Below are 26,684 nucleotides of genomic sequence, written 5' to 3'. Positions count from 1 at the left end.
CTGGGCAACAGAGTGAGACTCTGTCTCAAAAAACAAACAAACAAACAAAAATGCAGATTTGAACCAAAAGGAAGAGAAGCACAAGACAAGAGGCCATGAAAAAGAAACCCACACATTGTGTGAGTATGTGTGTGTAGGGCAGGGATGAGAAATATTTCAGAACAGAATTAATTCAGCCTTGTGCAGAAAGGAATAATGAAGGCAGGAGGCAGCAACTTCAGGGCTGTCTGATTTGAAGGAAGTATTAAAAGCTTTGTCAGGAAAGGGGAACCATGAAGTCAGACAGAAGCACCGGACTGAGGGACAAAAGGTCACAGCCCCACATCCTCAGCGAGTGTCCTCAGAGCCCTCGGGTGCCAGGCATCTGCCGTGCTGTTGATTTATTCTGCAGTGAGTCACTGGATCCCTGAAACTGAGGGCAAGGGTGAGATCATCACCCTAGAAGGCAGGGAGCAGAGACAACAAGGCTCTTGGGGTCCAGGGAGCTGAACCCGTCTAGTCAGAGGCCAGTGTCACAAAACCAACAAAGAATTCATATCTAATAGGTTTTCCTCAGGGCTCAAATGAGTAGGATCCAGAGTCACCAGAAGGCTGTGATACCAGGCAGGGTAACAAACAAAACCAGCCAGCCAAGAAAACAAGCTGCAGACTGTTTGCCCTGGCGCAACAAGGGATGTCCAGGAAGATGCCTGAGAGAGGTCGCAGCTCCTCCCTCCCCACAACTCAGAGCCACCAGGGACCTGGACCAGGGGTCTGTGACTACAGGGGGCTGAAACTGTCAGCCATGTGACCTGAAATTGTACTCCTGGATTCTGGAGGTGGATGCCTTGGAAATAAACTCCAGACTTCCTCACAGCTAAACCATGTTATTCACATATTAGGCATAAACTATATTACAGAATACCAATCTCAGACAAGTTTACTCTTGGACCTTGATTAAGTGAGACAAAGCAAGCCTGTTTCATAAGTTTGTCTGAGCACAGACCCATGAAAAGGTCATTGTGCCACCCACAAAACACCAAACACCCCTTCTCTTGGCTAAAAGAAATGTTTGCTACTTCTTTACCAATTACAGTTTTCCCCTCATTCTAGTCTCCCCTCCCTACAGAAAATATTTATCTGGATATTCATTCACAGAATCTGCTCTACTTTTGAGCAGCTTTAATCTACAACAAACCCCCACTTCCTTAGACCTCCCCCCAAATCACCTAGCCAAAGCCCAAATCCTATCGTAGGCTTTTTCCTAACACTCTTATTTGAGATGGCCCACGCTCCCTGTGGGGTGCATTCTCCCTTGCTGTAAGGAGTAATGAACCCAGCGTGTTCAATGGCAGTTATGTTCCTGGGGGGGTCTTTGGCTGGAAAACCCAGATAACACTCAGTGTTCTTTGCTTCCTTCTTAACCCTCTGGGATCTACATTGAAGACCTGGCCCCATGCTGTGTGGGAGAAGCTGGTACAAAGGCAGGAGGTACTCGCAGAAAGGACAGAACCAGTCATGCATTCACTCAACAAATATTTATGAAGCGCCCACGCATGCCACAGATGGTTCTAGGTGCCAAGGACAATAGACAAATAAAGCAGAATCCCTGGATTTTCAGGAAGCTCTCAGCTGGGGTAGAGGTGAGAAACACACAGAAACAGACCATCTTGAGTTGTGGAGATTGGTGCAGTGATTAAGGTGTGCCCTGGGGACTGCTATGTGCTCATAGAGGAGGTGCCTAAACTAGTGTCAGAGAGGAGGATCAAGAAAGGCTTTCAGGGACGGAGGTATTTGAGGCCCTGGAAGGCTGAGGACAAGCTAAGAAGAAGGAACAATGAAAGCGGGTCAGGGAGATGTAAACGGTGTGGTGAGTGGGGAATTTTAGGCAATTTGGCCTTTCTAGAGTGAAAAATGGGAAGCAGGTAGGGGTAAGGGTTAGGCTGAAGGCACGCCAATGTGGAGTTCAGGTTTTATCCTTTAGAGAAGCCTGGGCTGGGGTTGGGGGGTCAGGCATTATTGAAAGTCCAAAAAGTCCTAACATGACCAGATTATATTTTAAAAAATCATTTGAATATCTACAACTTACTTTAAAATGCATACAATTATAAGGTGGATAGATGGATGAAGGAATGGATCAATGGAAACATATTTGATAACGCAAGTAGAGTAAAATGCTAATGATAAAATCTAGGTGTTGAGTATTTGGATGGTCACTGTAAAATTCATTCAATCATCTGTCAGAGGATTTTCAAAATAAAATTTTAGAAAAGCATAGACTTTGGCCCGGGTAATGGAAGATGGATTGGGCAGAATAAGTCCAGAGGCAGGGAGATGAGAAAGGCATTGTCATAATCCAGGTGAGGGCCGATCTAGACAGTGCGGGAGGAAGGTGGGTGGAGTCCTGCTGTAGGTGCCAACATCAAAGAGTTTGGGACCTCAAGGACTGTAAGAATGAGGAAGAAGAAAGAGTTGAGGATAACATCTAGGTTGGGTGACCGGGTGGGCGTTGGTAGCAACAATGAGTAGGAAACATGCAGCAGGAACAAGTCTGGGAAGCGGGACAAGATGACTTCATGACCTCACATTTCAGTGGGACTATGCTTTGGGAGCTCACAGACCCCTGGCTCCTCAAGGGGCCGCTCTGGCAGGGGAAGGGACTCAGCACCGTGGGCCTCTGTCTCTTGACACTTGCCCCAGTTTTCACTGGATTTCCCCATGAGTGGAGTGGCTCCTCTCCCTCACTAGAGAGCAGCTCTTCCACCCTCCTAATGACTTCACTCCCGCCATGCTTTCTCGTCTTTTATGTTTTGGAACCATCTTTCTCCTTTCTCTGGTCTCCCGGGCCAGATATTCAAATTGGATCCTTCCTCGAGAATACACCCTCCATCCCCACTATCTATTTATCTTTCTCCTCGTCTTAGCCTCCCCCAAGTGTTGTCGTTGGCTCTCTTTTCCAACGCCACTGTTTCTTTTTCATGTCTTCACTTTCCCGTGGGTGACAGGTTATGGAGCTGTGCATTGAATTGTGTCTGCCAAACACATGCTGAAGTCCTAGCCCCAAGTACCTGTGTATGTGACTTTATTCAAAAATAGGGTCTTGGCCAGTTGAGGTGGCTCACCCCTGTAATCCCAGCACTTTGGGAGACTAAGGAAGGCAGATCGCTTGAGCTCAAGTGTTTGAGACCAGTCTGACCAGCATGGCAAAACCCTGTCTCTACAAAATACAAAAATTTGCCAGGCATGGTGGTGTGTGCCTGTAGTCCCAGCTACTTGGGAGGCTGATGTGGGAAGATCTCTTGAGCCAGAAAGGCGGAGGTTGCAGTAAGCCGAGATTGTGCCACTGCACTCCAGCCTGGGTGATAGAGCCAGACCTTGTCTCAAAAAAAGAAAAAGAAAATTGGGTCTTACCATCAAGTTTAAATGAGGCCACACTGGATTAGGATGGGCCCTTATAAGAAGAGGGAAATTTTGACACAGACACGGGGGAGACAGCCATGTGAAAATGGAGTCAGAGATTGCAGTGATGCATCTGCAAGCCAAGGAATGGCGTGGATCGCCAGCAAATACGGGGAGCTGGAAGGGCAATGAAGCGTTCTTTCCTAGACCCTTTGGAGAGAGCATGGCTCTGCTGACACCTTGATGTCAGACTTCTTGCTTCCAGAACTGTAAGAGAATGTGTCTATTGTTTCAAGCCACACAGTATATGGTGATGTGTTATGGAAGCCCTAGGAAATTAATATAGGGGATAATTGTGAGTGTGTCTGTACACATGTGTGCATGTGTGTGACTGTCTGTGTAGGGAACTATCATGGAAAGGTTATTATTTGTTATAACCATTTTATTATGTATTTTATGGGAATTTATCTTTTGAAGATAACTTTGCATGTACTTTGGGTTGAAAGACCTGAGTTCAAACATTCATGCCATATTTGGCATGTGGGAATGCAATGACACCTAATTCAGGCAGCTGTGAGAAGCAAATGGAATAAGGTATCTGAATCTATTTAGTAAACTGTCTAGCTCTGTAAACATGTTGTAAGTACTATTATAGCTGTGTGAAGGGGCAGTAAACACTTTGGACTGGGGAATGGAAATCTAGGCTCTTGGCAAGGATTCCGTATTCATTTGACTTCATGTCAGTCTTTTTTTGAGACAGAGTTTCGCTCTTGTTACCCAGGCTGGAGTGCAATGGCGCGATCTCGGCTCATCGCAACCTCCGCCTCCTAGGTTCAGGCAATTCTCTTGCCTCAGCCTCCTGAGTAGCTGGGATTACAGGCACGCACCACCATGCCCAGCTAATTTTTTGTATTTTTAGTAGAGAAGGGGTTTCACCATGTTGACCAGGATGATCTTGATTTCTTGACCTCGTGATCCACCCCCCTCGGCCTCCCAAAGTGCTGGGATTACAGGCTTGAGCCACCGAGCTGGCCATGACAGTCTTTAAGTAAATGTGCTTCTAAGAGGCTCCTCTAAAGAGGGCACACCTATCCCTCACAGCTGAGTAGAGTGTGGTCATAGTTCAAGGTTAAATTAAGGTCCAGGTTGGAAAACTTTCCCAAATTTAAACCTTGCCACAAAGTATTCTTTCATTTACTTTGAATCTTTCCTTCATTTAAATCCCTTTAGGAACCAGGCTCTGTACTGCTCAAGGAGGGTGGGAGAGTGACACGAAAATGAGCAAAGACGCTGCTTCTGTTCTCAGGACTTCACAGTCAACTTGCAGTAAGTGCTGCAGGGAGACAGCTGTAGTGGCTTTGGGAGTGTGCACGCTTCCAACAAGAAGAGTCAGGAGCCCTGCCAGGGAAGGCTTCCTGGAGGAGGTGAGGTGGAGCCTGCCAGGGAAGGCTTTCTGGAGGAGGTGAGGTGGAGCTGGTCCACAAAAATTGAGTGGGGTTTCCAAGACACCAGTCTTTTGCGGGAAAAAGAGAAATTAACACATGGTTTTAATTTAGTAAATATTTATTTAAAAACTACCCCATTCCAGGGTTTGTGCTAAGTGTCAGGGGTTGGTAGAGCCAGGAAGTATAAAATGATCTTAAGACAGTGGAGTGGAGAAAGATCTCCCTTTCCAGCAAGGAAGTTAAATCTGTACACAATGAAAGGAAACAAGATAAAAGGCGCGAAGCCCATGACCTTGACGAGGGCTGTGAGAACTGTAAATAGGGAATTTGGGCAGTCCCGGGTGATCTGAATAAACGTCCGGAGGGGCGTTGCTTGCTGGTCTCGGCCTGCGTGTCTCCAGCCCCCGGTTTTCCCCTCCTTAGGGAGGTGAAGGCTGTTTATGTAATCGGCGGCGCCTCGCGGGCGACTGGGGGAACTGGATGGGGGAGCCGGGCCAGGGCTGACTGCGCGCCCCTGGAATCCGCGCTCCGGGCGTTGGCTCGCTCCCGCGCCCTAACACCAGAGCCCGCCCTCCCGCTGCGCAGCCACGCGCCGGGCAGCCAGGTGGTCAGGCGGGCGACTCCCCGAGCTTCCTGCAAAACTGCCTTCTCCCTACCCCACCGAAGCGGCTGGAAAATCCTACAGACGCCTGATCCCATCCACCTACTCAGTCCCCAGCCGGACTGAAGGAAGAGGAAGAGGAAGGAACCCATAATCATCTCAAACTCTGGCCCAGATCGTGCGTTTTACTCTCCGTGGGTCATTTCGTCTCTGTGTTTCCAACCTTCTCTCCCTTTTACTTTTTGGGGATCTCTTAGGAAACAGGAGCAGTCCTCCTCCTCTGGGTTTAACTTCAGTCCCTCACATGGCAACACCAGGAATGATCAAGACTTTTGTTTCGGGTAGTGGTGATGCGGATTTGAGTGGAGGAAGCATCTGGTCCTAGGATAAATTCTGGTTTCTGAGTACTATGAAGAACTAGAAAAATTCTGAGTATGTCGGTTTTCAGGAAGAGGTTCGGATGGGTCAAAGCCCTGTGCAGGGCCATGGGGGCTGCAGGAGATAAGGTGGAGGAAGACAGGGGGAACAAGCCGAGGTCAGTGGTCCAGGCCCCCGAGTCTGTCTTAACCAGATGCAGCTAGATGCTTGCACTTGGCAGCTTTTTCAACCACCTGCTGATAGACGTTTGTTTCCGGTCTTACCCCGTTAGCAACTGTGCTGCAATGAACAGCTTTGTGTATAGCCTTTCAGTGTATTTGATAATTCCTTTTCAATCCAGGCATATTGAAGGGAGGAAGAAACTGAGAGACAGAAGGAATATTTAAAGCAGACATCAGGACTGGATCAGGAGGAAGCCCGAAGGGTGTAACCTTCCCATAGGGCTGCTAGTAGCCTAGCTTCAAGCCTTCCAGCTGCAGCACATCCCAAAGTGAGGTGTTGGGGGCGAGAAGGGAGTGGGGAGGAGATGCAGAGGAAGGCGAAGAACAACTCTAGGGACCCAGGGTGATCTGGGTGCCAGAAAACAGAAGCTGGAGAAAGGGGAAGATCTGCCCTGGGAAGGAGGCATGGAAAGTGTAGATGTGGGTGCTCGAGGTGGCATCGCAGAAGACTACCTCTCCACCGTAATCCACGCCGAGGCCCAGTTTGTTTAGACAGACCTGGAGATCCTTCAGGGAGCGCCTGGCACTGGGAGCCGGTGACGTGCAGCAAAGGCTGCACCTCCAGAAAGCCCCGCCTGGGAACCAGCTCCGAGGCCACGCCCAGCATGTAGGCCCCGCCCCGGAACCTTGGAGCTCCGCCTCCCAGGCGCATCTGCCTGAGGAAAGCCCCCTGGCGAGCCCAGCACCCAGCGGTGCTGGGTCTAGCCCCGAAGGGTCTAGTGGGTGTTCTTCTGTGTAGGGAGATGATAGATTGTAGACAAGAAAGACACAAGACACAGAGATAAGAGAAGAATTCAGCTGGGCCCTGGGGACCACTGCTACCACGGGGCGGAGTCCAGCAGTGGCCCCAATGCCTGGACGCACTGATATTTATTGTATACAAGGCAGGGGGGCAGGGCGGGAGAATAACTCATCTGACATGATTGGTAGGGGTCAAGCAAATCACATTCTTACACTATGGGGGGGCACGCGGGTACAGTTCAGGGGGCCACGTGAGTATAGTACAGAGGGTCAGGTGGGTACAGTACAGACGGCCCCTCTCTCAGGTAGCCGCTGCAAGGAGGGGAGGCACATACGTCAGTATCTTTCCATGCACTTATCAGAGAGATCAAAGGCCTTTTAGGAATCTTCTATTCTTACTTCTCACAGCTTCTAAGAATTTCCAAGGGAGCATCAGTGGGAAAGCGGAACATGAAAGTGGACAAGGATGGTGACCATCGGTGGAGAGGTGTTTAAACCCCTGGATACCTGTGGGCCGGCCCGGCTAGTGTCAGATCTTCGTCAAGAGCCGGCAGAGCAGAGTTTTCTCTGAACTCCCCAGTGAAAGGGAAACTCCCCTCACAGCCTGCTAAGTAACTCGTGCCTTCCCAGACGCTGGGGTTACCTGCCGCAAGGCCTGCCTGCTAAGTAACGGGCGCCTTCCCAGGCGCTGGTGCTACTGCAAAGCATTTACTCTCACCTCCTGATCACTTCTCACAATGTCCCTTCAGTCCTAGTTATATGTCACCCGATTATGTCTATACTATAAAACTAAAATGTTCCTACACTGAAGCAAAGATTAATAGAGAATAATGGCGTAATAAGACTGATTGTATAATTGATTATGTGATTGAATCTAATATCGATCTGGTGTCTTTACTATAACTAGGTAATCAGCAAATATATCATTGCTGTAAGTAATCAGTAAAAATATTTGGTATCGGGCCGGGCGCGGTGGCTCAAGCCTGTAATCCCAGCACTTTGGGAGGCCGAGGCGGGTGGATCACAAGGTCGAGAGATCGAGACCATCCCGGTCAACATAGTGAAACCCTTTCTCTACTAAAAATACAAAAAATTAGCTGGGCATGGTGGTGCGTGCCTGTAATCCGAGCTACTCAGGAGGCTGAGGCAGGAGAATTGCCTGAACCCGGGAGGCGGAGGTTGCGGTGAGCCGAGATCGCGCGATTGCATTCCAGCCTGGGTAACAAGAGCAAAACTCCGTCACAAAAAAAAAAAAAAAAAAAAAAATGGTATCATTGCTATGACTAAGTAATCAGTTATTTATTATGCTGGGATAGATTGTGCCTTGTCTCTTGCTGTGGCACCTGGGCAACTTTCTTTCCACAGAGCTGAACTGGCACAAGGGTCTGCAGTAGCCCGGCTTCCACAAACCACCCTGGGATTCGAGGTCCAGTGTCACTGTCTTTAGATCCTGGGAAAGGATGAGGTCCGAGTGGGCTGAGGCTGCATCCAGTGTTACAGGGGCTGTGAGAAGATGAGGAGAAAGAAGTGGCCAACCCCTCTTGACAACCCTGGATCAAATTGTCCAAACCCCCTACCTCCCTCTGATACCCCTATCCCACTCCTAGCTCCGCTCCATGCAGCCAGAGAGGCTTTCTCTTCCCAGTCACAGCCTTTGTGGTCCCCAGAAAAGTCTTACGCCCAGCCCTGCCTCCTTCTTCTCAAAGTTAATCCCTACATTTCACAATGTGTTGTTCTGTGGATGCAGAGAGAAGTTCCCCATTGGTGGTAGAGATCATTTCAACACCCAAAGATGAGACCATCTATTCCTTACCCATTTCCCCTGGTCCCTAATTCCCAATATCTAAGAATTGCATCTAGTATAAGTGGTGTTGAGGCTCAGACTTTCTGAGCTCCAGTAATTTTCTAAAATGGAGTTCCTCAAACACAGGGATGAGTGAACAGTCACCACACACACACACACACACACACACACACACACTTCTAGGATCCCACGTTCAATCACAGTTTTTTGTTTGTTTGTTTGTTTGTTTGTTTGTTTGTTTTTGAGACGGAGTTTCGCTCTTGTTACCCAGGCTGGAGTGCAATGGCGCGATCTCGGCTCACGGCAACCTCCGCCTCCTGGGTTCAGGCAATTCTCCTGTCTCAGCCTCCTGAGTAGCTGGGATTACAGGCACACGCCACCATGCCCAGCTAATTTTTTGTATTTTTCGTAGAGACGGGATTTCACAATGTTGACCAGGATGGTCTCGATCTCTTGACCTTGTCATCCACCCGCCTCGGCTTCCCAAAGTGCTGGGATTACAGGCTTGAGCCACCGCGCCCGGCTCAATCACAGTTTATTAAAGCTAGAAGTGTCTCCATCCACCCCTACAGAGGCTTGCATGGTGGTTCCAGTTTCTGCTAAGTATTTCAGAATGGGGACCTCATTCTACCTACTGATTTATCCAATCACATTAATTAATTTCCCTTGCTGATGTGAGGGGTTGGGAGAGCTGGAGAATGTGGGAATGTAAGGAAGAGTGAGAGTGGTCGGGCTCATGGGTTTGACGGACTGTGACCCAGGTCGGCAGATGCTCATCTCTGGACTTCACGCCTGGCTGAACTGGTGCCCTCCGTAAACAGCTGCTTAGAGTGCCGGCCGCTGTAGGGGCTTCCTTTCTCCACTAGGCGGCACCAAAGCCAAAGCGATAGGAACGCAAGCTGGGGCGGGATGGCTGAAAGTTGTGTTTTCCCCTCCTTTTGCTCAAGAACTCGATTCCTTCTCCAGCTCTCTTCACCACCATCACCCCCCATCCCCACTCTCAGTAGCCGGAGCCCTGCCTCTTCTCCACTCCTTCCACCCAATTCCACTCAATCAGGAACCCACTCAGTGCCATTATATGCTCCTACGTCTGAGCAGCACCCCGGCTCCCCGTGTTCTCTGAGCTGGCTTGGCTTGAAGGAACCTCACGAAACAAGCCAGGATCGCTGTCAGCCACTCAGTGCCACGGGGAGCTCCTTGGACAGCCGCAGCGTCAAATCTCTTCATGCTCTGAGAGCTGGCTCTGCAACCAGATACCTCAGCATAAGAGGCCGGGAGGTGGCTGGCAAGATGGCAGAAGAGGAACAGCTCCAGTCTGCAGGTCCCAGTGAGATCAATGCAGAAGGCAGGTAATTTCTACATTTCCAACTAAGGCACACAGCTTATCTCACTGGGACTTGTTAGACAGTGGATGCAGCCCATGAGAGGCAAGCCAAAGCAGGGTGGAGTGTTGCCTCACCCCAGAAGTGCAAAGGGTCAGGGAACTCCCTCCCCTTGCCAAAGGAATCCAGACAAACTAAGCTTCATAAGTGAAGGAGAAATAAAATCTTTTACAGACAAGCAAATGCTGATAGATTTTGTCACCACCAGGCCTGACTTACAAGAGCTCCTAAAGGAAATACTAAGCATGGAAATGAAAAACCAGCCAGCCAGTGCAAAAACATACCAAATTGTAAAGACCATCAACACTATGAAGAAACTGCATCGACTAACAGGCAAAATAACCAGCTAGCATCGTAATGACAGGATCAAATTCACACATAACAATATAAACCTTAAATATAAACAGGCTAAATGCCCCAATTAAAAGACAGAGACTGACAAATTGGATAGAGTCAAGACCCATCGGGTGCTATATTCAGGAGACCCATCTCACATGCAAAGACACACATAGGCTCAAAATAAAGAGACGGAGGAATATTTACCAAGCAAATGGAAAGAAAAAAAAAGCAGGGGTTGCAATACTAGTCTCTGATAAAACAAACTTTAAACCAACAAAGATCAAAAAATACAAAGGGCATTACACAATGGTAAAGGGATCAATGCAACGAGAAGAGCTAACGATCCTAAGTATATATGCACCCAATACAGGAGCACCCAGATTCATAAAGCAAGTTCTTAGAGACCTATGAAGAGACTTAGATGCCCACACAATAATAGTGAGAGACTTTAACACCCCACTGTCAATATCAGACAGATCAACGATACAGGAAATTAACAAGGATATTCAGGACTTGAACTCAGTTCTGGACCAAGCAGAACCAATAGACATCTACAGAATACTCCACCACAAATCAACAGAATATACATTGTTCTCAGCACCACATCATACTTATTCTAAAATTTACCACATAATTGGAAGTAAAACACTCCTCAGCAAATGCAAAAGAACAGAAATCATAACAAACAGTCTCTCAGATCACAATGAAATCAAATTAGAACTCAGGATTAAGAAACTCACTTAAAACTGCTTAACTCCATGGAAATTGAACAACCTGATCCTGAATGACTACTGGGTAAATAATGAAATAAGGCAGAAATAAGTAAGTTATTTGAACCAATGAGAACGAAGACACAATGTACCAGAATCCCTGGGACACAGCTAAAGCAGTGTGTAGCAGGAAACTTACAGCAATAAATGCCCACAAAAGAAAGCAAGAAAGATCTAAAATTAACACCCTAACATCACAATTAAAAGAACTAGAGAAGCAAGAGCAAACAAATTCAAAAGCTAGCAGAAGACAAGAAATAACTAAGATCAGAGCAGAACTGAAGGAGAGAGAGACACAAAAAACCCTTCAAAAAAAAAAATCAATGAATCCAGGAGCAGTTTTTTTGAAAAGATCAACAAAATAGATAGACCACTAGCCAGATTAATAAAAAAGAAAAGAGAGAAGAATTGAATAGACACAATAAAAAATGATAAAGGGGATATCACTACCAATCCCACAGAAATACAAACTACCATCAGAGAATACTATAAACACCTCTATGCAAATAAACTAGAAAATCTAGAATATGTGGATAAATTCCTGGACACATACACCCTCCCAAGACTAAACCCGGAGCAAATTGAGTTCCTGAATAGACCAATATCAATTTCTGAAATTGAAGCAGTAATTAATAGCCTACCAACCAAAAAAAGCCCATTACCAGACAGATTCACAGCCGATTTCTACCAGACATACAAAGAGGAACTGGTATCATTCCTTCTTAAATTATTCCAAGCAATACAAAAAGAAGGAATCCTCCCTGACTCATTTTATAAGGCCAGAATCATCCTGATAACCAAAATCTGGCAGAGACAACAACAAAAAAAGAAAATTTTAGTCCAATATCCCTGATGAACAACAGTGTGAAAATCCTCAATAAAATACTGACAAACTGAATCCAGCAGCACATCAAAAGGCTTATGCACCATGATCAAGATTAGTTCAACATACACAAATCAATAAACATAATCCATCACACAAACAGAACCAATGACAAAAACCACATGATTATCTCAATAGATGAGGAAAAGGCCTTCAATAAAATTCAACACTGCTTCATGCTAAAAACTCACAACAAACAAGGTATTGACGGAACATATCTCAAAGTAATGAGTTATTTATGACAAACCCACAGCCAATATCATACTGAATGGGCAAAAGCTGGAAGCATTCCCTTTGAAAATCAGCACAAGATAAGGATGCCCTCTTTCACCACTCCTATTCAACATAGTATTGGAAGTTCTATGTGGGTGGGAGATCCCGTAAGTGCCAAGGCAGGAGTCCAAAGCCTCAGCCTGTTCCCATATAAATAATGAAGAAGAATATAACCATAGTAGTTATTCATAAGTGATCTTAGTTATTCATAGGTAAACATTCAGATATGTATATATATATATACACACACACATGCACCCACATATATATATGTGTGTATATATATGTGTATACACATGTATATATATATACACATGTGGGTGCGTGTGTGTGTGTATATATGTATCTGTATATATGTATATATATGTGTGTGTGTATATATATATATGTATATATATACTCAGCATAATCTTTTACTAATGTTTCTTGGGTAATGAAGTGTGAACCTAAGGTGACATTGTGACAGAAGTGGCCCTAAGGCAGACGCTTTCAGCCCTCTGTCATGCCCAAGTAAGGGCTGCTGGAGGGTGCCTTGGCTATGTGGCAGAACCAGCATTGGGAAAGCACCTGCTGTTTATCAGGTTATGGATCCTCAGAGGAGCTAGGACAAAACTCCACTCCCCCAAGCTCTTGCAGTGGGCCTGATGGCTGTCAGGTAGACCCACAGACATCCAGGGGCTTAATTGTCTCTTTGTGATGCTGTGCTTCAGTGGTCATGTTCCACGTGCATTTTCATGTTCCGATTCTGCACCTGGTCCCTTTTTATCTGAGATAGAATCAGTAAAAGTAACATAAATCTTAATGTCTTTGTTCTTTCTTGACAATTATGGAGAAGTGCTGACGCATTATAGTCCTTCCCTCCTCTTGACTACTTGAAAGTCCTGGGCCCCTACCTATATGACACACGATGTACTTGACGCTATCACTGAACACTAACGCCTCGCCCTACCTACCCTGCCCCCTGCTTTGTACTCAATAAAAGTCAGAGTGTGCAGGCACTCGGGGCCACTGCCAGACTCCGTACTTTGGTTGGCAGTGGACCCCTGGGCCCAAGCTCTCTTTCTGTCCATCTTAGTGTCTTGTGTCTTTATTTCCACAGTTTCTCATTTCCACACCAGTTGAGAGGGGCTTACAGGACTCTGTGGGGCTGGACCCTACAGTTCTAGCCATGGCAGTCAGGCAAGAGAAAGAAATAAAGGGTATTTAAATAGAGAGGAAGTCAAATTGTCTCTGTTTGCAGATGGCATGATTGTATATTTAGAAAACCCATCGTCTCAGCCCCAAATCTCCTTAAGCTGCTAAGCCACTTCAGCAAAGTCTCAGGGTACAAAGTTGATATGCAAAAATCAGAAGCATTCCTGCATAATAGACAAACAGAGAGCCAATAATAGACAAACACCAATAATAGACAGAGAGCCAAATCATGAGTGAACTACCATTCACAATTGCTACAAAGAGAATTAAATACCTCGGAATACAACTTACAAGGGATGTGAAGGACTTCTTTAAGAACTATAAATCACTGCACAAGGAAATAAGAGAGAACACAAACAAATGAAAAACATTTCATACTCATGGATAGAAAGGATCAATATCATGAAAATGACCATACTGCCCAAAATAATTTATAGATTCAATGCTATCTCCAACAAGCTACCGTTGACTTTCTTCACAGAATTGGAAAAAACTACTTTAAATTTCATATGGAACCAAAAAAGAGCCCACACAGCCAAGATAATCCTAAACAACAAATACAAAGCTGGATGCATCACACTACCTGACTTCAAATTATACTCTAAGGCTATAGTAACCAAAACAGCATGGTATTGTTACCAAAACAGATATATATATATATATATATATATATATATATATATATATATATAACAATGGAATGGAACAGAGACCTCAGAAATCATGCCGCACATCTACAACCACCTAATCTTTGACAAGCCTGACAAAAATAAGCAATGCGGAAAGGATTCTCTATTTAATAAGTGGTGTTGGGAAAACTGGCTAGCCATATGCAGAAAACTGAAACTGGATCTTTTCCTTACACCTTATACGAAAATTAACTCAATATGGATTAAAATCTTAAATGTAAGACCTAAAACCATAAAAACCCTAGAAGAAAACCTAGGCAATACCATTCAGGATATAGGCATGGGCAAAGACTTCATGACTAAAACACCAAAAGCAATGGCAGCAAAAGTCAAAATTGGCAAATGGGATCTAATTAAACTAAAGAGCTTCTGCACAGCAAAATAAACTATCATCAGAGTGAACAGGCAACCTACAGAATGGAAGAAAATATTTGCAATCTATCCATCTGACAAAGGGCTAATATTCAGAATCTATGAAGAACTTAAACAAATTTACAAGAAAAAAAATCCCATCAAAAAGTAGGCAAAGGATATGAATAGACACTTCTCAAAAGAAGACATTTATGCAGCCAACAAACATATGAAAAAAAGATCATCATCACTGGTCATTAGAGAAATGCAAATCAAAACCACAATGAGATACCATCTCACACCAGTTAGAACTTTGATCATTAAAAAGTCAGGAAACAACAGATGCTGGAGAGGAGGTGGAAAAATAGGACCACTTTTACACTACTGATGAGACTGTAAATTAGTTCAACCATTGTAGAAGACAGTGTGGCAATTCCTCAAGAATCTACAACCAGAAATACCATTTGACCCAGCAATACCATTACTGAGTATATACCCAAAGGATTATAAATCATTCTACTATAAAGACACATGCATACGTATGTTTATTGCAGCACTGCTCACAATAGCAAAGACTTGGAACCAAACCAAATATGCAGCAAGATAGACTAGATAAAGAAAATGTGGCATATATACACTATGGAATACTATGCAGCCTTTAAAAAGGATCAGTTCATGTCCTTTACAGGAACATGGATGAAACTGGAAACCATCATTCTCAGCACACTAACACAAGAACAGAAACCAAACACTGTATGTTATCACTCATAAGTGGGAGTTGAACGATGAGAACACATGGACATCACACACCGGGGCCTGTTGTGGGGTTTGGGGATAGGGGAGGGATAGCATTAGGAGAAATGCCTAATGATGACAGTTTGATGGGTGCAGCAAACCACCATGGCAAATGTATACCTATGTAACAAACCTGCACGTTCTGCATATGTATCTCAGAACTTAAAGTGTAATTTAAAAAAAAGAACGGTCTGAGTTTGTTTTTTTTAAACTCTTGAGGTTTTATGAGTCTCATATTGTAAAGAGATTTGTTATTATTTGTGTAAACACTTGCCATTTTTTTTTTCTTTTTTGAGACAGGGTCTCACTCTGTTGCCCAGGCTGTAGTGCAATGGTGCAATTTCAGCTCACTGCAATCTCCACCTCCTGGGTTCAAGTGATTCTCATGTCTTAGCCACCCAAGTAGGTGGGATTACAGGGGTATGTGTGCCATCACACCTGGCTAATTTTTGTATTTTTAGTAGAGATTGGGTTTCACCATGTTGGCTCTGGAACCCCTGACCTCAAGTGAGCCGCCCACCTTGGCTTCCCAAAGTGCTGGGATTATAGGCGTGAGCCACCACACCTGGCCCTGCCACTGAAATTTAAATTTGCAAGTAGACTTTGGTTTTTTTTTTTTTTTTTTTGGTTGTACTTTGTAAAAATCGGGTCAGCTTTGAGAGAAGGAATTTACTCATGACAAGATTATTCATGAAAGAAAGCTGGAAACTTAGAATAAAATTTGGAAAAAACTGTGGGTTTTGGTATGGATGGAATGTGTAATCCCAGCACTTTTGGAGGCAGAGGAGGCAGGATTGCTTGGGGCCAGCAGTTCAAGACCAGACAGACTGTACAACACGGTGAGACCTTGTCTCTAACAAAAAAAAAGAATGAAAGAAGAAAAAAATTCAGATAATTTTCAGAGTAGTTAAACTACTCTGTATAATACTGTAATGGTAGATACATGTTATCATGCATTTGTGCAAACCCATAGAATGTACAACAGCAAGAGGGAACCCTAATGTATGCTATGGACTCTAGGTTATAGTAATGTGTCAACATAGGTTCATCAGTTACAACAAATGTACCTCTCTGGTGGGAGATGTTTATGATAATGGGGGCTATGCATGTGGCGGGGCAGGAGGTAAGTGGAAGTAGCTCTGTACTTATGCTGTGAACCTAAAACTGCTCTAGAAAATAGTCTATGAAAATGTAAAAACAAAAACAGAAAAGGAGGGCCAGGAGACATTCTGGAAGAGCGACTTTCCCAGCAGAGGAGGCCCAAGACCAGGAGTGGGATGGGGCTGAGGAGTGGCAATTTGGTGGCCTTGATGTAACTGTTCTGCCGCCTGTGTGGGAAAAGGAAAAGAGAAGAGGTCAGTGGGATCCCCTCAGCAGCAATCCTCCACTGCCAGACAGCACAGCTGAGCTCTGCACACCGCAGGAGGGTTGGCGGTGAAACTCAAGACAGTACACCTGAACAAGTCGGGGGCCCACTGTTTCCTGGTGGAGGTGTAATTTGGGGAGGAACTGAGGAAATGGATGAGATGCCTGTCTCCATCCCACCCCACATCTACCTGTGACATTTCTGGCACCTGAAGTCTTCAAGAACTATAGACTCCACAGTCCCACAAGCCTCGGTCCCCCTGGCAGCCTCCCTAAATCCCTCTTTCTGCTCTTTCCCTATTCTCTTCCATCTCAGGTTGGAACTGAGAGAAATCATTTATTCCCACCCAGCTTTGGTCAGAGGGGGACTTGCATGTTAGGAAGTCCTTTCTGCAGTCTAGGCTCCACTATTCCCCTGTGTCAGGTCATTCCATTTGTGATTTGAGTGGATACAGCATTTTGACCACCTGCAGACTTGGAGGTCCCTTAGCATTCAGAGACAGGACTCTTACCTGGAGAAGATGACCCAGGCTCGGAGGTTTTTTCCATTTTAGAATTATTTTTCTGTAACAAGCCCCCTAGGTGTTGGGGAGAGAAAAGAAATTTGATCTTGATAGCCAGAAGCTGCAAATTAACAACAAAAACAAGCACCCTGCCACCATCAATCAGAACTGTTAATGGTTCTCAATGGGGTCCATTCCCTACCCTTGGGGAAGTGTTGAAACCTGTCAGGTTGTCTCAGTGACAGCAGAAGGAGGGTTCTCTACTGGCTTATAGTGCTTTCCGGGGCCTGGGTTGCTAAGCATTTAACAGGTCAAAAACCGTGGAGCATAATAAAGACGGCCTTTCTAAACACCAGTAGCTCCTTTCATGGAGAAATGCTGGTGGAGTAGGATCCGTAAATCCTGCTCTCTGGCTTGGGAATGCATTGTATAGTTTCTGGCTTTGGAGAAAGAAGTTCAAATTCTGCCTCTTTCATTTAATAATCATACGACCTGGGTAACTTACCTCCCCTCCCTGAAGCCACATGGACCTCACTGTAAGTTGCAGATAATAACACCTACCATGGAGGATAGTTGTGGGGTTTTGAAACACTAGATGTGCACTTTTCAGAAATGGTACTTCTACTGTTATCATCTTCGGTGGCAAAACCATCTCTAATAACTTTAACACAGGCTGCTATTACACTGGGTCTCCATCCCCTGAGCTGTCCTGACCTCACACCCAGAGGAGTTTGTCCAGAAACCTGGTGCCCTGTAGGGCGGTGAATACTACAGAGATGACGCTGCCTCCTTCTTGTCCCGCTTTTTCTTCTCTGTCTCTAGAGTGAAGAAATAAATTTATAATTTTCTACTACTTCTAAATACTTTAAAGATTGGGATTAGTCACTGCTTTGTGAGTTGCCTAAGTCTGAAATAATAAAACAACCATCTGCCTGTTCTCTCAATTGGCTGAGGAATGGGCACTCACTTACATGTGGCCTTCATGCAATCACAGAGACACGATTCTTCCCCTTTTCTCACTTTCCCCAAATGGCAGGAGCAATCAACCATCATTTCTCAGTTACAGCTCTTCATGGCATTTTCATTCATGCTTTTGAAGAATCTATTTTTATCTCTTTTCCTATCAGCCTGCAGGTGGTCTGGGGAATAAAGAATGGGATGAAATGGTGAGAGTCCAGAGGGGTTGAGCAAAGGACTCCGTATCACACAGCAAGGCACTGATTTGAAATGCCTGGGAGAAGTGGGAGCTGCATTTATCTCTCATATGCTTAGTGGACCAGGAAGGCATGAAACCCCTGAAGATGCCCTTTCTGCTTTCCTGTGGTGGTTGCCTAGCCTGGCGCTGTCCAGCACGAATGTAATCTGAGTCACAAATGTGAGGCACTTACATAATTTTAAATTTTTTAGTAGTCACATTTAAAAAGTAGAAACTAGTAAAATTAATTTTATACATTTTATTTAACTCGATAGTCTCAAAATAATGTCATTTCAACATGTATTATAAAAATTATTGCTATATTTTAGTCTCTTTTTAGACCCAATCTTGTGAAATTAATGATTCTTCACATATAGCACATTTGAATTTGGACTAGCTACATTTCAAATGCCTGTCAGCCCATGTGGCTAGCAGCTACCAAGCAGTACAGTACTGTCCTGAAGCACGACAGTTCAGAGCTAGCCCCTTTCTCACTACATGACGAAGGGAGGTGCTAGGGACAGAATGCTCTGAGGCTTCCCTCTCTAGCTTCAGAAGAAGGCCTACTGTGGGACTAGCCACCCAGAAGCCAGGTGGGGTAAGAGGGGGACCCCACTCTCCTAAACCCTGGATGACGGTCCTGCCTTCTTCCCCATGAAACAGGGCTTGAGAGGGGGAACGAAGATAGACCTCCTGAAAGGGGAGGCTGAGTGCCCTCATCTCCCAGTTCACCTCTGCCAGACATAGGGGCAGAGCATAAGAGACTCCTTTTGCAGGTAGAGGATGAGTCCAGAAGTTGGGGACAACGGCCCATTCCTGGCCTAGATTTCCTGTAGGGGTGCTGGACTGAGTGAAGTGCTGTAGGGCAGAGCCCCTAGATGGGGAGCTACTTCTGGCCCCAGCACCCTACCTCCAGTGTCCTGCAGCCCCAAGCCTGGGGCTAGGTAGTGGAATAAGCATGGGCAGCTTCCCTGAGAGCCACCAGCCCAGTCATGAGGACTGCTCGGGGCAGACTCGGTGGCCCTCTTAGGAGGGATCTGCAAATCTAGAGCAGAGGAAACGTTGCCGGGGAGCACTTCACCTACAAGGCCCTTTGGACACTTCAGGGCCCAGCCACGCTCATCTCCATCTATGGGCTCCAGACTCAGTCACCTCAAGCAGGAAGAAGCAACCCTCATAATAAGAACCGTGGAGATCAGACCTGTGGTGTACACAGATTCCCTACCACCTTCTGTATTTTCCTGGGCTTTAATAGGGCCAGGTGATCATTGTGCCTTCTTCTTTGGGGTAAAAATAAAAGAAGGAAATAGGGCCAGGTGGGAGTTGAGGGACTGTGTGTGTGTGAGTTTGTGTATGTGAGAGAGGGAGAGGAAAGGGAGATACCCAGCAGACCACACTGATCTCCCCCACTCCAAACCCGATGGGAAAGGGCTGGTCCCCTTTACTGAAATCCCAAACTAGAACCAAACTATTCTTGACCTGAAGAGACTATAAAGCTGCTGGATTGGCTGAGATCATGCCCAGTGGGATAGGGGGAGCTGGGCGAAGCAGAGCATTAGTGGACAAAAGAAAAACTCAGACCACAAAATTAAGAATCTGTTTATGTCTGCCGAGTGGAGATGCCTGGCTGAATGGGTGGGGATCTTGGGGCATTGCTCTGGTTCTCCTTTTCCAGAGTCCCAAGGGGAAGTGTTTGTGTATGGAGGGCTGGGGGTAAGGGCAGGGGAGGAGGGCGTGGAACTCCTGGTGATACTTTCAGAACGTGCCATCTAGTTGTCTGTATTCCAGGCTTAGACCAACACAGCCTTCAGAGTAGAGGGAGTCCTTACAAACACCAACCCTTCTTCCTAGCTGCAAACACAGACAGGTTTTTTAAAAATATCTGGCAGAACATCTAAAATCCAAGTCATCCAGTACTGTTCTGCTGATTTCTGTTTCCCTATAAGGCTGGAAGAGGGATTTCTGCAAAATGTCACTGATTTAAAATTTATTTTCTCTTCCTCTATAGTCAGGAGAAGATGCCAGTGTGCACCAGGGAAGTAAAAGCCAGAGATCACAGTCCTTGCCTGAGGGCCACTGCTGGCTCACCAGACAACTCAGCACCAACTTCCCAACAGACACTGCTCCAGGCCAGGCATCCACGTGTGGAATAGGTCCAGGCCCTCTTTATGGCTCTCATAGTGGTCAGGGAGGCAGATAAGTAACATATCACAAAGATAGAATATAAGAAATGTCTGGGAGAGGCATGGAAAGTGCTCAGCCAGGAGCCTGGCATTAGAAGGGCCCAGGGATTACTGACACATATAAGTCAGTTCTGTTTCAGTGGAGTGAGCAGGGAGAGAATCTCCTAGAAGTAGGTGAATGGAGAAAATGCAGCCTCTTCCTTACCTTTTCATTGCTTCAGGCTCTCTGTGACAGACTCATGTCTTGATTTTGCTTCACTGAGTTTTCTCTCCAGCTCCGGAGGAACAGGGGTTGGCTTGAGAAACTGAAACCCTTCATTCCTAGGAAGATGTGGCTGAGCTGGGTGGTGAGATCAGGGGATAAGGTCTGGGAGAAGGAGGATCTGAGACATGGGGCTGAGAAATGAGCGGATGAAGACCTAGGGTGGGACCGGGAGCAGCAGTTCATGCCTGTAATCCTGGCACTTTGGGAGGCTGAGGCGGGTGGATCACTTGAGGTCAGGAGTTCGAGACTAGCCTGGCCAACATGGTAAAACCTCATCTCTACTAAAGATACAAAAATTATCTAGGCTTGGTGGCAAGTGCCTGTAGTCTCAGCTACTTGGGAGGTTAAGGCAGGAGAATCACTTGAACTCAAGAGACGGAGGTTGCAGTGAGCTGAGATTGTGCCACTGTACTCTATCCTGGGCAACAAAAGAAAAACTCCGTCAAAAAAAAAAAAAAAAACAGACCTGGGGAGGGCCAGGGCTAGGGATATGAGGCAGGAATAAGGTAGGACATAGGGAGATATGTGGAAATGAAGATGAGAGATGGAGACAGAGAAGAGAGAAAAAAAACAGGGTCAGGGAGACAGAGTAGGGGACCCAGGAGCTATTCAGTTGAGCGAGGGGGCATTCAGGAAATAGGAGAATCTGTGTTGAAGAAGCAGGAAGCCTGAGAAAACAGTTGGTTACTTTAACAACCAACCACCTGCTAATATGGTTGGCCTACCTTTCCGCTGCTGCAGACTAAATGTCTAACTGCAAAGTTAGAGGTGGGTGAGAGAGCCATGTTGACTGCATTTGAGTATATTTTGAGTATTGTACATGTGGATGAATCAGTAGGCAAAATACATTTGGGGTGGCCCATCATACCTGCTCAAGACAACTCTGATATCCCAGAAGAGAAAGAAAAAGCACAGCCTCAGCACTTGGCTGATTCCCAGGAGCCAAAAAGGAAGTGCAGACCCTGCTGGGTGCGGAGCAGAGCAGGAGGAGTAAGAACCCCTCCAATTCTCTCTCGCCCCATCCTCCTCCCCGCTCCTCCCCACGGAGGGCTTCTCCAACAAGCTCCTGCTCTGCCAGTAAGCAGGAAAGGGTTTAGACCTCAAGAAGAACTGAGTGAAGAAGAGAAGAGTGAGATTTAGAAGATGGATTTGGCTCTGAGACTGAACAGGGGAACCCTGCTAGCCAGGGCAGGAGAAAGGCTAGAATGGCTTTGTATAATCTTTCTTAAAAGAAGTGAATGGGTTTTTGAAGCTATGGGAGAATAGGAGATGGCTCGAGGAGGGATCATCTCAGCTTGTTTTGAGCACCAGCTAGACCTGCACTGTCCAATACAGTGCATGTGGCTACTGAACACTTGAAATTGTGGCCAGTGGACAAAGAACTGAATTTTTAATTTAATTTTTACTAATTCAAATTTAAACTTAAAATAGAGGCTGGGTGCAGTGGTTCACACCTGTAGTCCCAGCACTTTGGGAGACCAAGGTGGGCAGATCGCCTGAGGTCAGAAGTTCAAGACCAACCTGGCCAACATGGTGACACCCCATGTCTATTAAGAATACAAAAATTAGCCAGGTGTGGTGGTGAGCACCTGTAATGCCAGCTATTCAAGAGACTGAAGCAGGAGAATCACTTGAGCCCGGGAGGTGAAGGTTGCAGTGAGCTGAGATTGTGTCACTGCACTCCAGCCTGGGCAACAGAGTGAGACTCAATCTAAAAAAAAGAAAAAAGAAAAAGTGTAAAATACTTTTTTCTGCTCATGCATAGCAAAGAAAAAAAAAAACTTTTTTCCATTAAACACAACTTTATTGATATGGTAGAACTACATTTTACTTTAACAATTGACAATTTAGCATCTGAATTGAGATGTGCTGAAGTGAAAAATATACACAAAATTTCATAGACTCAATGTTAAAAAAAAAAAAAACCGAAAACCTGGAATCTGAAATATCTCATTAATACTTTTAAAATATGCATTACAGGCTGAAAGGATAATAGTTCAGATACATTGAGTTAAATATTTTATTAAAATTTATTTCACTTTTATCTTTTTAATGTAGCTAACTAGAAAAATTTATAATTCCAAATGTGGCTGAAATTACATTTCTAAAGCATACATGTGGCCTGTATTATATTTATAAATTATACGTGTGGCTCACATTGTCATTCTAATACATGTGGCTCACGTATTGCTATTGGACAGCACTGGACTAGAGGTAGGATGGTCGGGCAATCTCAGGTATTCTGCCAGTGACCCATGCTCTGACCTGAGACTAGGGACGGGCTGCTGCCTCTCTACAGTTCTTTCCCCAAGGGACTCAGCTCCAGCAGCTGCCTGAGTGGCATTTTCTCTTGATCTTCAAGGAATCAATGAGCTCCTTGAGATTGTTCAGCTGTGGCTCGGTGGAGGCAACAGTATTTCCCTGCTTCAGCTCCCTCATGACCCTGCCAGTAAATCCATGACAGCAGGAAATTCTTCTCCTCTAGGATCTGATGCAGGAGTTCAGGTTCTATGAGGATCGTTTGCTTCTCATGTTCCACCTGGTCCTAAGAAACAGGGACAGGCAGAGGATGAGAGGATGGCCTCGAAGGTGCTTCTAGCCCACTTTATTCAGCTATTAACTTCATTAAGTTTATCTGAAGTTCCCAACAAGAGCAGTGTGCCAGGGCAGGGCTGGGAGAAAGGAAAGGAGAGGAGAACAAACTTTTAAAAGCACTTACTACATGCTCAGCTTTAGGCGATATTATTAATTTATGGTTAATCATTTGCCTTCGAAGAACTGAGTGTCTGATACATTTCCAGAAGGCTTTTCACTTTATACTCTTTCATATAGATTTTATTCCTTTCACACACACAGGAAAATAAGTAAAGGTGTTGGGTGGGGTCACAATGTCTTCATTCTCTCTCTCTCTCTCTCTCTCTCTCTCTCTCTCTCTCTCTCTCTCTCGAGACGGGGTCTCACTCTGTCACTGAGGCTGGAGTGCAGTGGCATGATCACGGCTCTCTGCAGCCTTGACCTCCCAGGCACAAACAGTTCTTTCACCTGCAGCCTGTGGAGTAGCTGGGACTACAGGCGTGCCCCCACCACGCTCGGCGTTTTTTTTTTTTTTGTTGTTGTTGTTGTTTTTTTGTTTTGTTTTGTTTTGTTTTGTTTTTTGTTTGTTTGTTTGTTTGTTTTTTCTGAGACGAAGGCCTTGATGTGTTGCCCAGGCTGGTCTTAAACTCCCGGGCTCAAGCGATCCTCCCAGAGCCCTGGGATTACTGGCGACGCCCGGTCAATGTTTTCATTTTGTAGTTGCGGGATCCGCTGGGGGCGCAGCCGGATCTTAAACCTGAACTTGCGATTCTAAGACCAGCGCGGTTTCCCGCGCCCACCCTGCCTGCAGGTGCAGACCGAAGCAGCCAGCCCGCGGTCACAGGACGTGCTGCCGCCTGGCGGGTCAGGGGCTCCGGCGCAGAGGAGAGGACTTGGCCCACCCGCCGCGCCGCGCCCGCCGTCCCAGGCCCTTCCTCGCGCGCTCCGTTCCGCTCTGCGCCACTCCTTCGTTATCACTGTGCCTTTTTCTGAGGGATCAGTGTAACAGGGGATTGCAGGAGCTTTGGCAGAGATGTTTCTGCTTCCGGAGATCGTGGGATGGAGTTTTTCTTACCCTGAAGACACGGCTGCTCTGTTCGCCTTGTGCCTTCACTTGCACCGTCTCCTTTTGCTGTAAAACTTCGATCTGCGCTTGGCTCTGCCGCTGCAGAGAGAGGGCGTTTGGGCAGGCTGTGCCTGGTGATTTCTGGGCCTCATAAAATCCTCCTGGACTCTTAGGAGAGCACGTGACACTCTCCAGGTGAGTCCTTGTGTAATTATTAAGAACTCGACTTTCTCAAGCTGGGGGAAAAAGGGTTGCTGGGAAGGTAGAAATCTGGAGCCCAAGTGACCTAAATGAACAGAACATGGTTTTTTATGACCGAGACTATGGATGGTGCTTTGGGATTATCAAAGAACTCCTACCCACTTCCCTTCATCTGCCCTACCAACAACTTTAAGGGAGATGTTTTGTTTCCGTCATTTGAAAGGTGAGGTACCTGAGGCTCAGAGAGGTAAAGTGATTCTTGCAGGTTGCACAGTAAACTCAGGAGACTGAATTTAAGCCCAAACCTTCTGAGTCAAATTTTCATATCCTTTCCATTCTGCCTTGAGCCTTGATTTAAACAGTCAGCAGTTCCGTAGACTCAGCTCTTCGAACGCACTGTGCCTGACTGCAAGCTGTCCACTCGTGCCCAAGGGGTGGGGGCAATGGGGTGCAAACCCACAGTGGGAAGGTAGCAGTTTCCAGGGCCTCACTGAACGCCTGGGCTGATAGGGGAACAGGGAATAAAACCTCAAATGTCTACCTGATAATTCTGGGCAGCTTCATTGATCAAGCTGGCATTATGGGATTTGTGGTCCTTGGATTCACGACACACAAAACAGAGGAACTTCCCATAGTCCTCACAGAAATAATGGAACGTCTCCTGGTGCCTCGGGCATGCAGGCGTTTTCCTTTTGGACCGCACCTCAGAGGCATCTAGAGCTTGGATTTTCTCCACCAGATTCACCAACAATCAGTTGGACATCATTGTATTCTTCCTTACGGAAGTTTTGCAGAGGGGACATTTGAAAAATTCGCATGATGCTTCCCCACTCTGAGTGATGCATTTGAGGCAGAAATTGTGCCCACAGTCGATGGTGACAGGTTTCTCCAGAATGTCCAGGCAGATGGAACGGATCGCTTCCTCTTGCAGTTTGTTCACAAACTGCCCACGGGCCATGACAGATCAGCAGGGCTGTTGCAAGACTTCAGGAAGCTGTGTCAAGTCTGTAGGAGTCCAGGAGTCCACTGTGGACACCACTTCTAGGAAGGGAGAAGGGAGTCAGAAAAGGTGGAGGGCAGAGATTCTGACAATTAGTTAGAAGAGCAGGGAGAGAGAAAAAGAAGAGGGAGAAAAAAAAAAGAATGATAGAAAAGGGTAAAATCTAGATCTAGAAAATATTATAAAGAGAGGAAAACAGACGGGCAATCCTACCTTGCTACCTCTTGAGAACAAATGGATAGTCTGAATGTGTAATAGGCTGCTTATAAAGTGGGATAAGTTGTCCTGGACTTTGAACTAAAGGTATGTTTGTATGGTGGCTGACTGAGATCAGAATGATGGGGGCACCAAACACCACTCAGGATTTCCATCAGCTCTGAGTAGGGAGTGGAGGGGTGGGTGGGGATGCCTGCCGAAAGGTCACAGCTAGTTCACCATAATGCTTTGGGCATCTTGTATTCGAAGTTCAAGCCTGGGTACAGCATCTGGAAAGGAAGGGAAGGGCAATTCTCTACCTTAGGTACTTTGGTTCCTCACAGAATTTTGTGAAAATGTGGAGGTTATCATCACCTACCTTGGAGAATTTCCAGTCACAGGGTCAACCAGCCACTCCCTAGGTCAGCAGGAGAGGCAAAGAACTTCCTTTCTGAAAAGTGGTTCTTTGTTTTTGTACTTTGCTCTGGCCCCTGGTGATCTTCTGCCTCCCCACAGCACCTGCAGCAGTCTGTCCTCTGTTAGTATCTTCCCTGTATGTCTCCAATACGCTGATGTCTCCATGCCCATTCTTCGCTTTGCCAGTTCTGTCTATATGTGCTTCCTCTTCCTTCTTGGTGCTTCTCTGATCCCTGACTTGTCTTCCCCATGGCTTCTGACTAGGAATACATCAACCAGTGTCACATACATTCCCTTCTGTACATTCACATCCTAACCTTCCCTCCTTCCCTCTTGTCTTAAGGAAAAAGATGCTTCCTCCCTACCTCTTCCCTTGATCTAGCTTCCCTCCCCTCTCTCCATTATTGGCCATCTGTCCCCAGCAAGAAGTATACCATTAATTTTTATTTGATCTTAATTTTAGGTCAAACAGAGCT

At 45.9% G+C, this 26,684-nt stretch overlaps 1 protein-coding gene across 1 annotated transcript; it reads right to left on the bottom strand.

Moving 5' to 3' along the window:
• Window positions 1-9,652: 9,652 nt before the first annotated feature.
• Window positions 9,653-25,629, bottom strand: TRIM31 (tripartite motif containing 31). Its single transcript, XM_039467880.2, is given in 11 exon segments — window positions 9,653-9,723; window positions 9,726-9,841; window positions 16,464-16,572; window positions 17,122-17,187; window positions 18,177-18,251; window positions 20,696-20,830; window positions 23,072-23,101; window positions 23,104-23,168; window positions 23,170-23,300; window positions 24,405-24,494; window positions 25,138-25,629. Coding segments are annotated over 11 exon segments (1,305 nt in total). The 5' UTR covers window positions 25,555-25,629.
• Window positions 25,630-26,684: the final 1,055 nt, after the last annotated feature.

Source organism: Saimiri boliviensis, chromosome 4 (genome assembly GCF_048565385.1).
Source record: "Saimiri boliviensis isolate mSaiBol1 chromosome 4, mSaiBol1.pri, whole genome shotgun sequence".
In the NCBI taxonomy this organism is placed as follows: domain Eukaryota; kingdom Metazoa; phylum Chordata; class Mammalia; order Primates; family Cebidae; genus Saimiri; species Saimiri boliviensis.
This window is presented reverse-complemented; position numbering and strand designations above follow the sequence as displayed.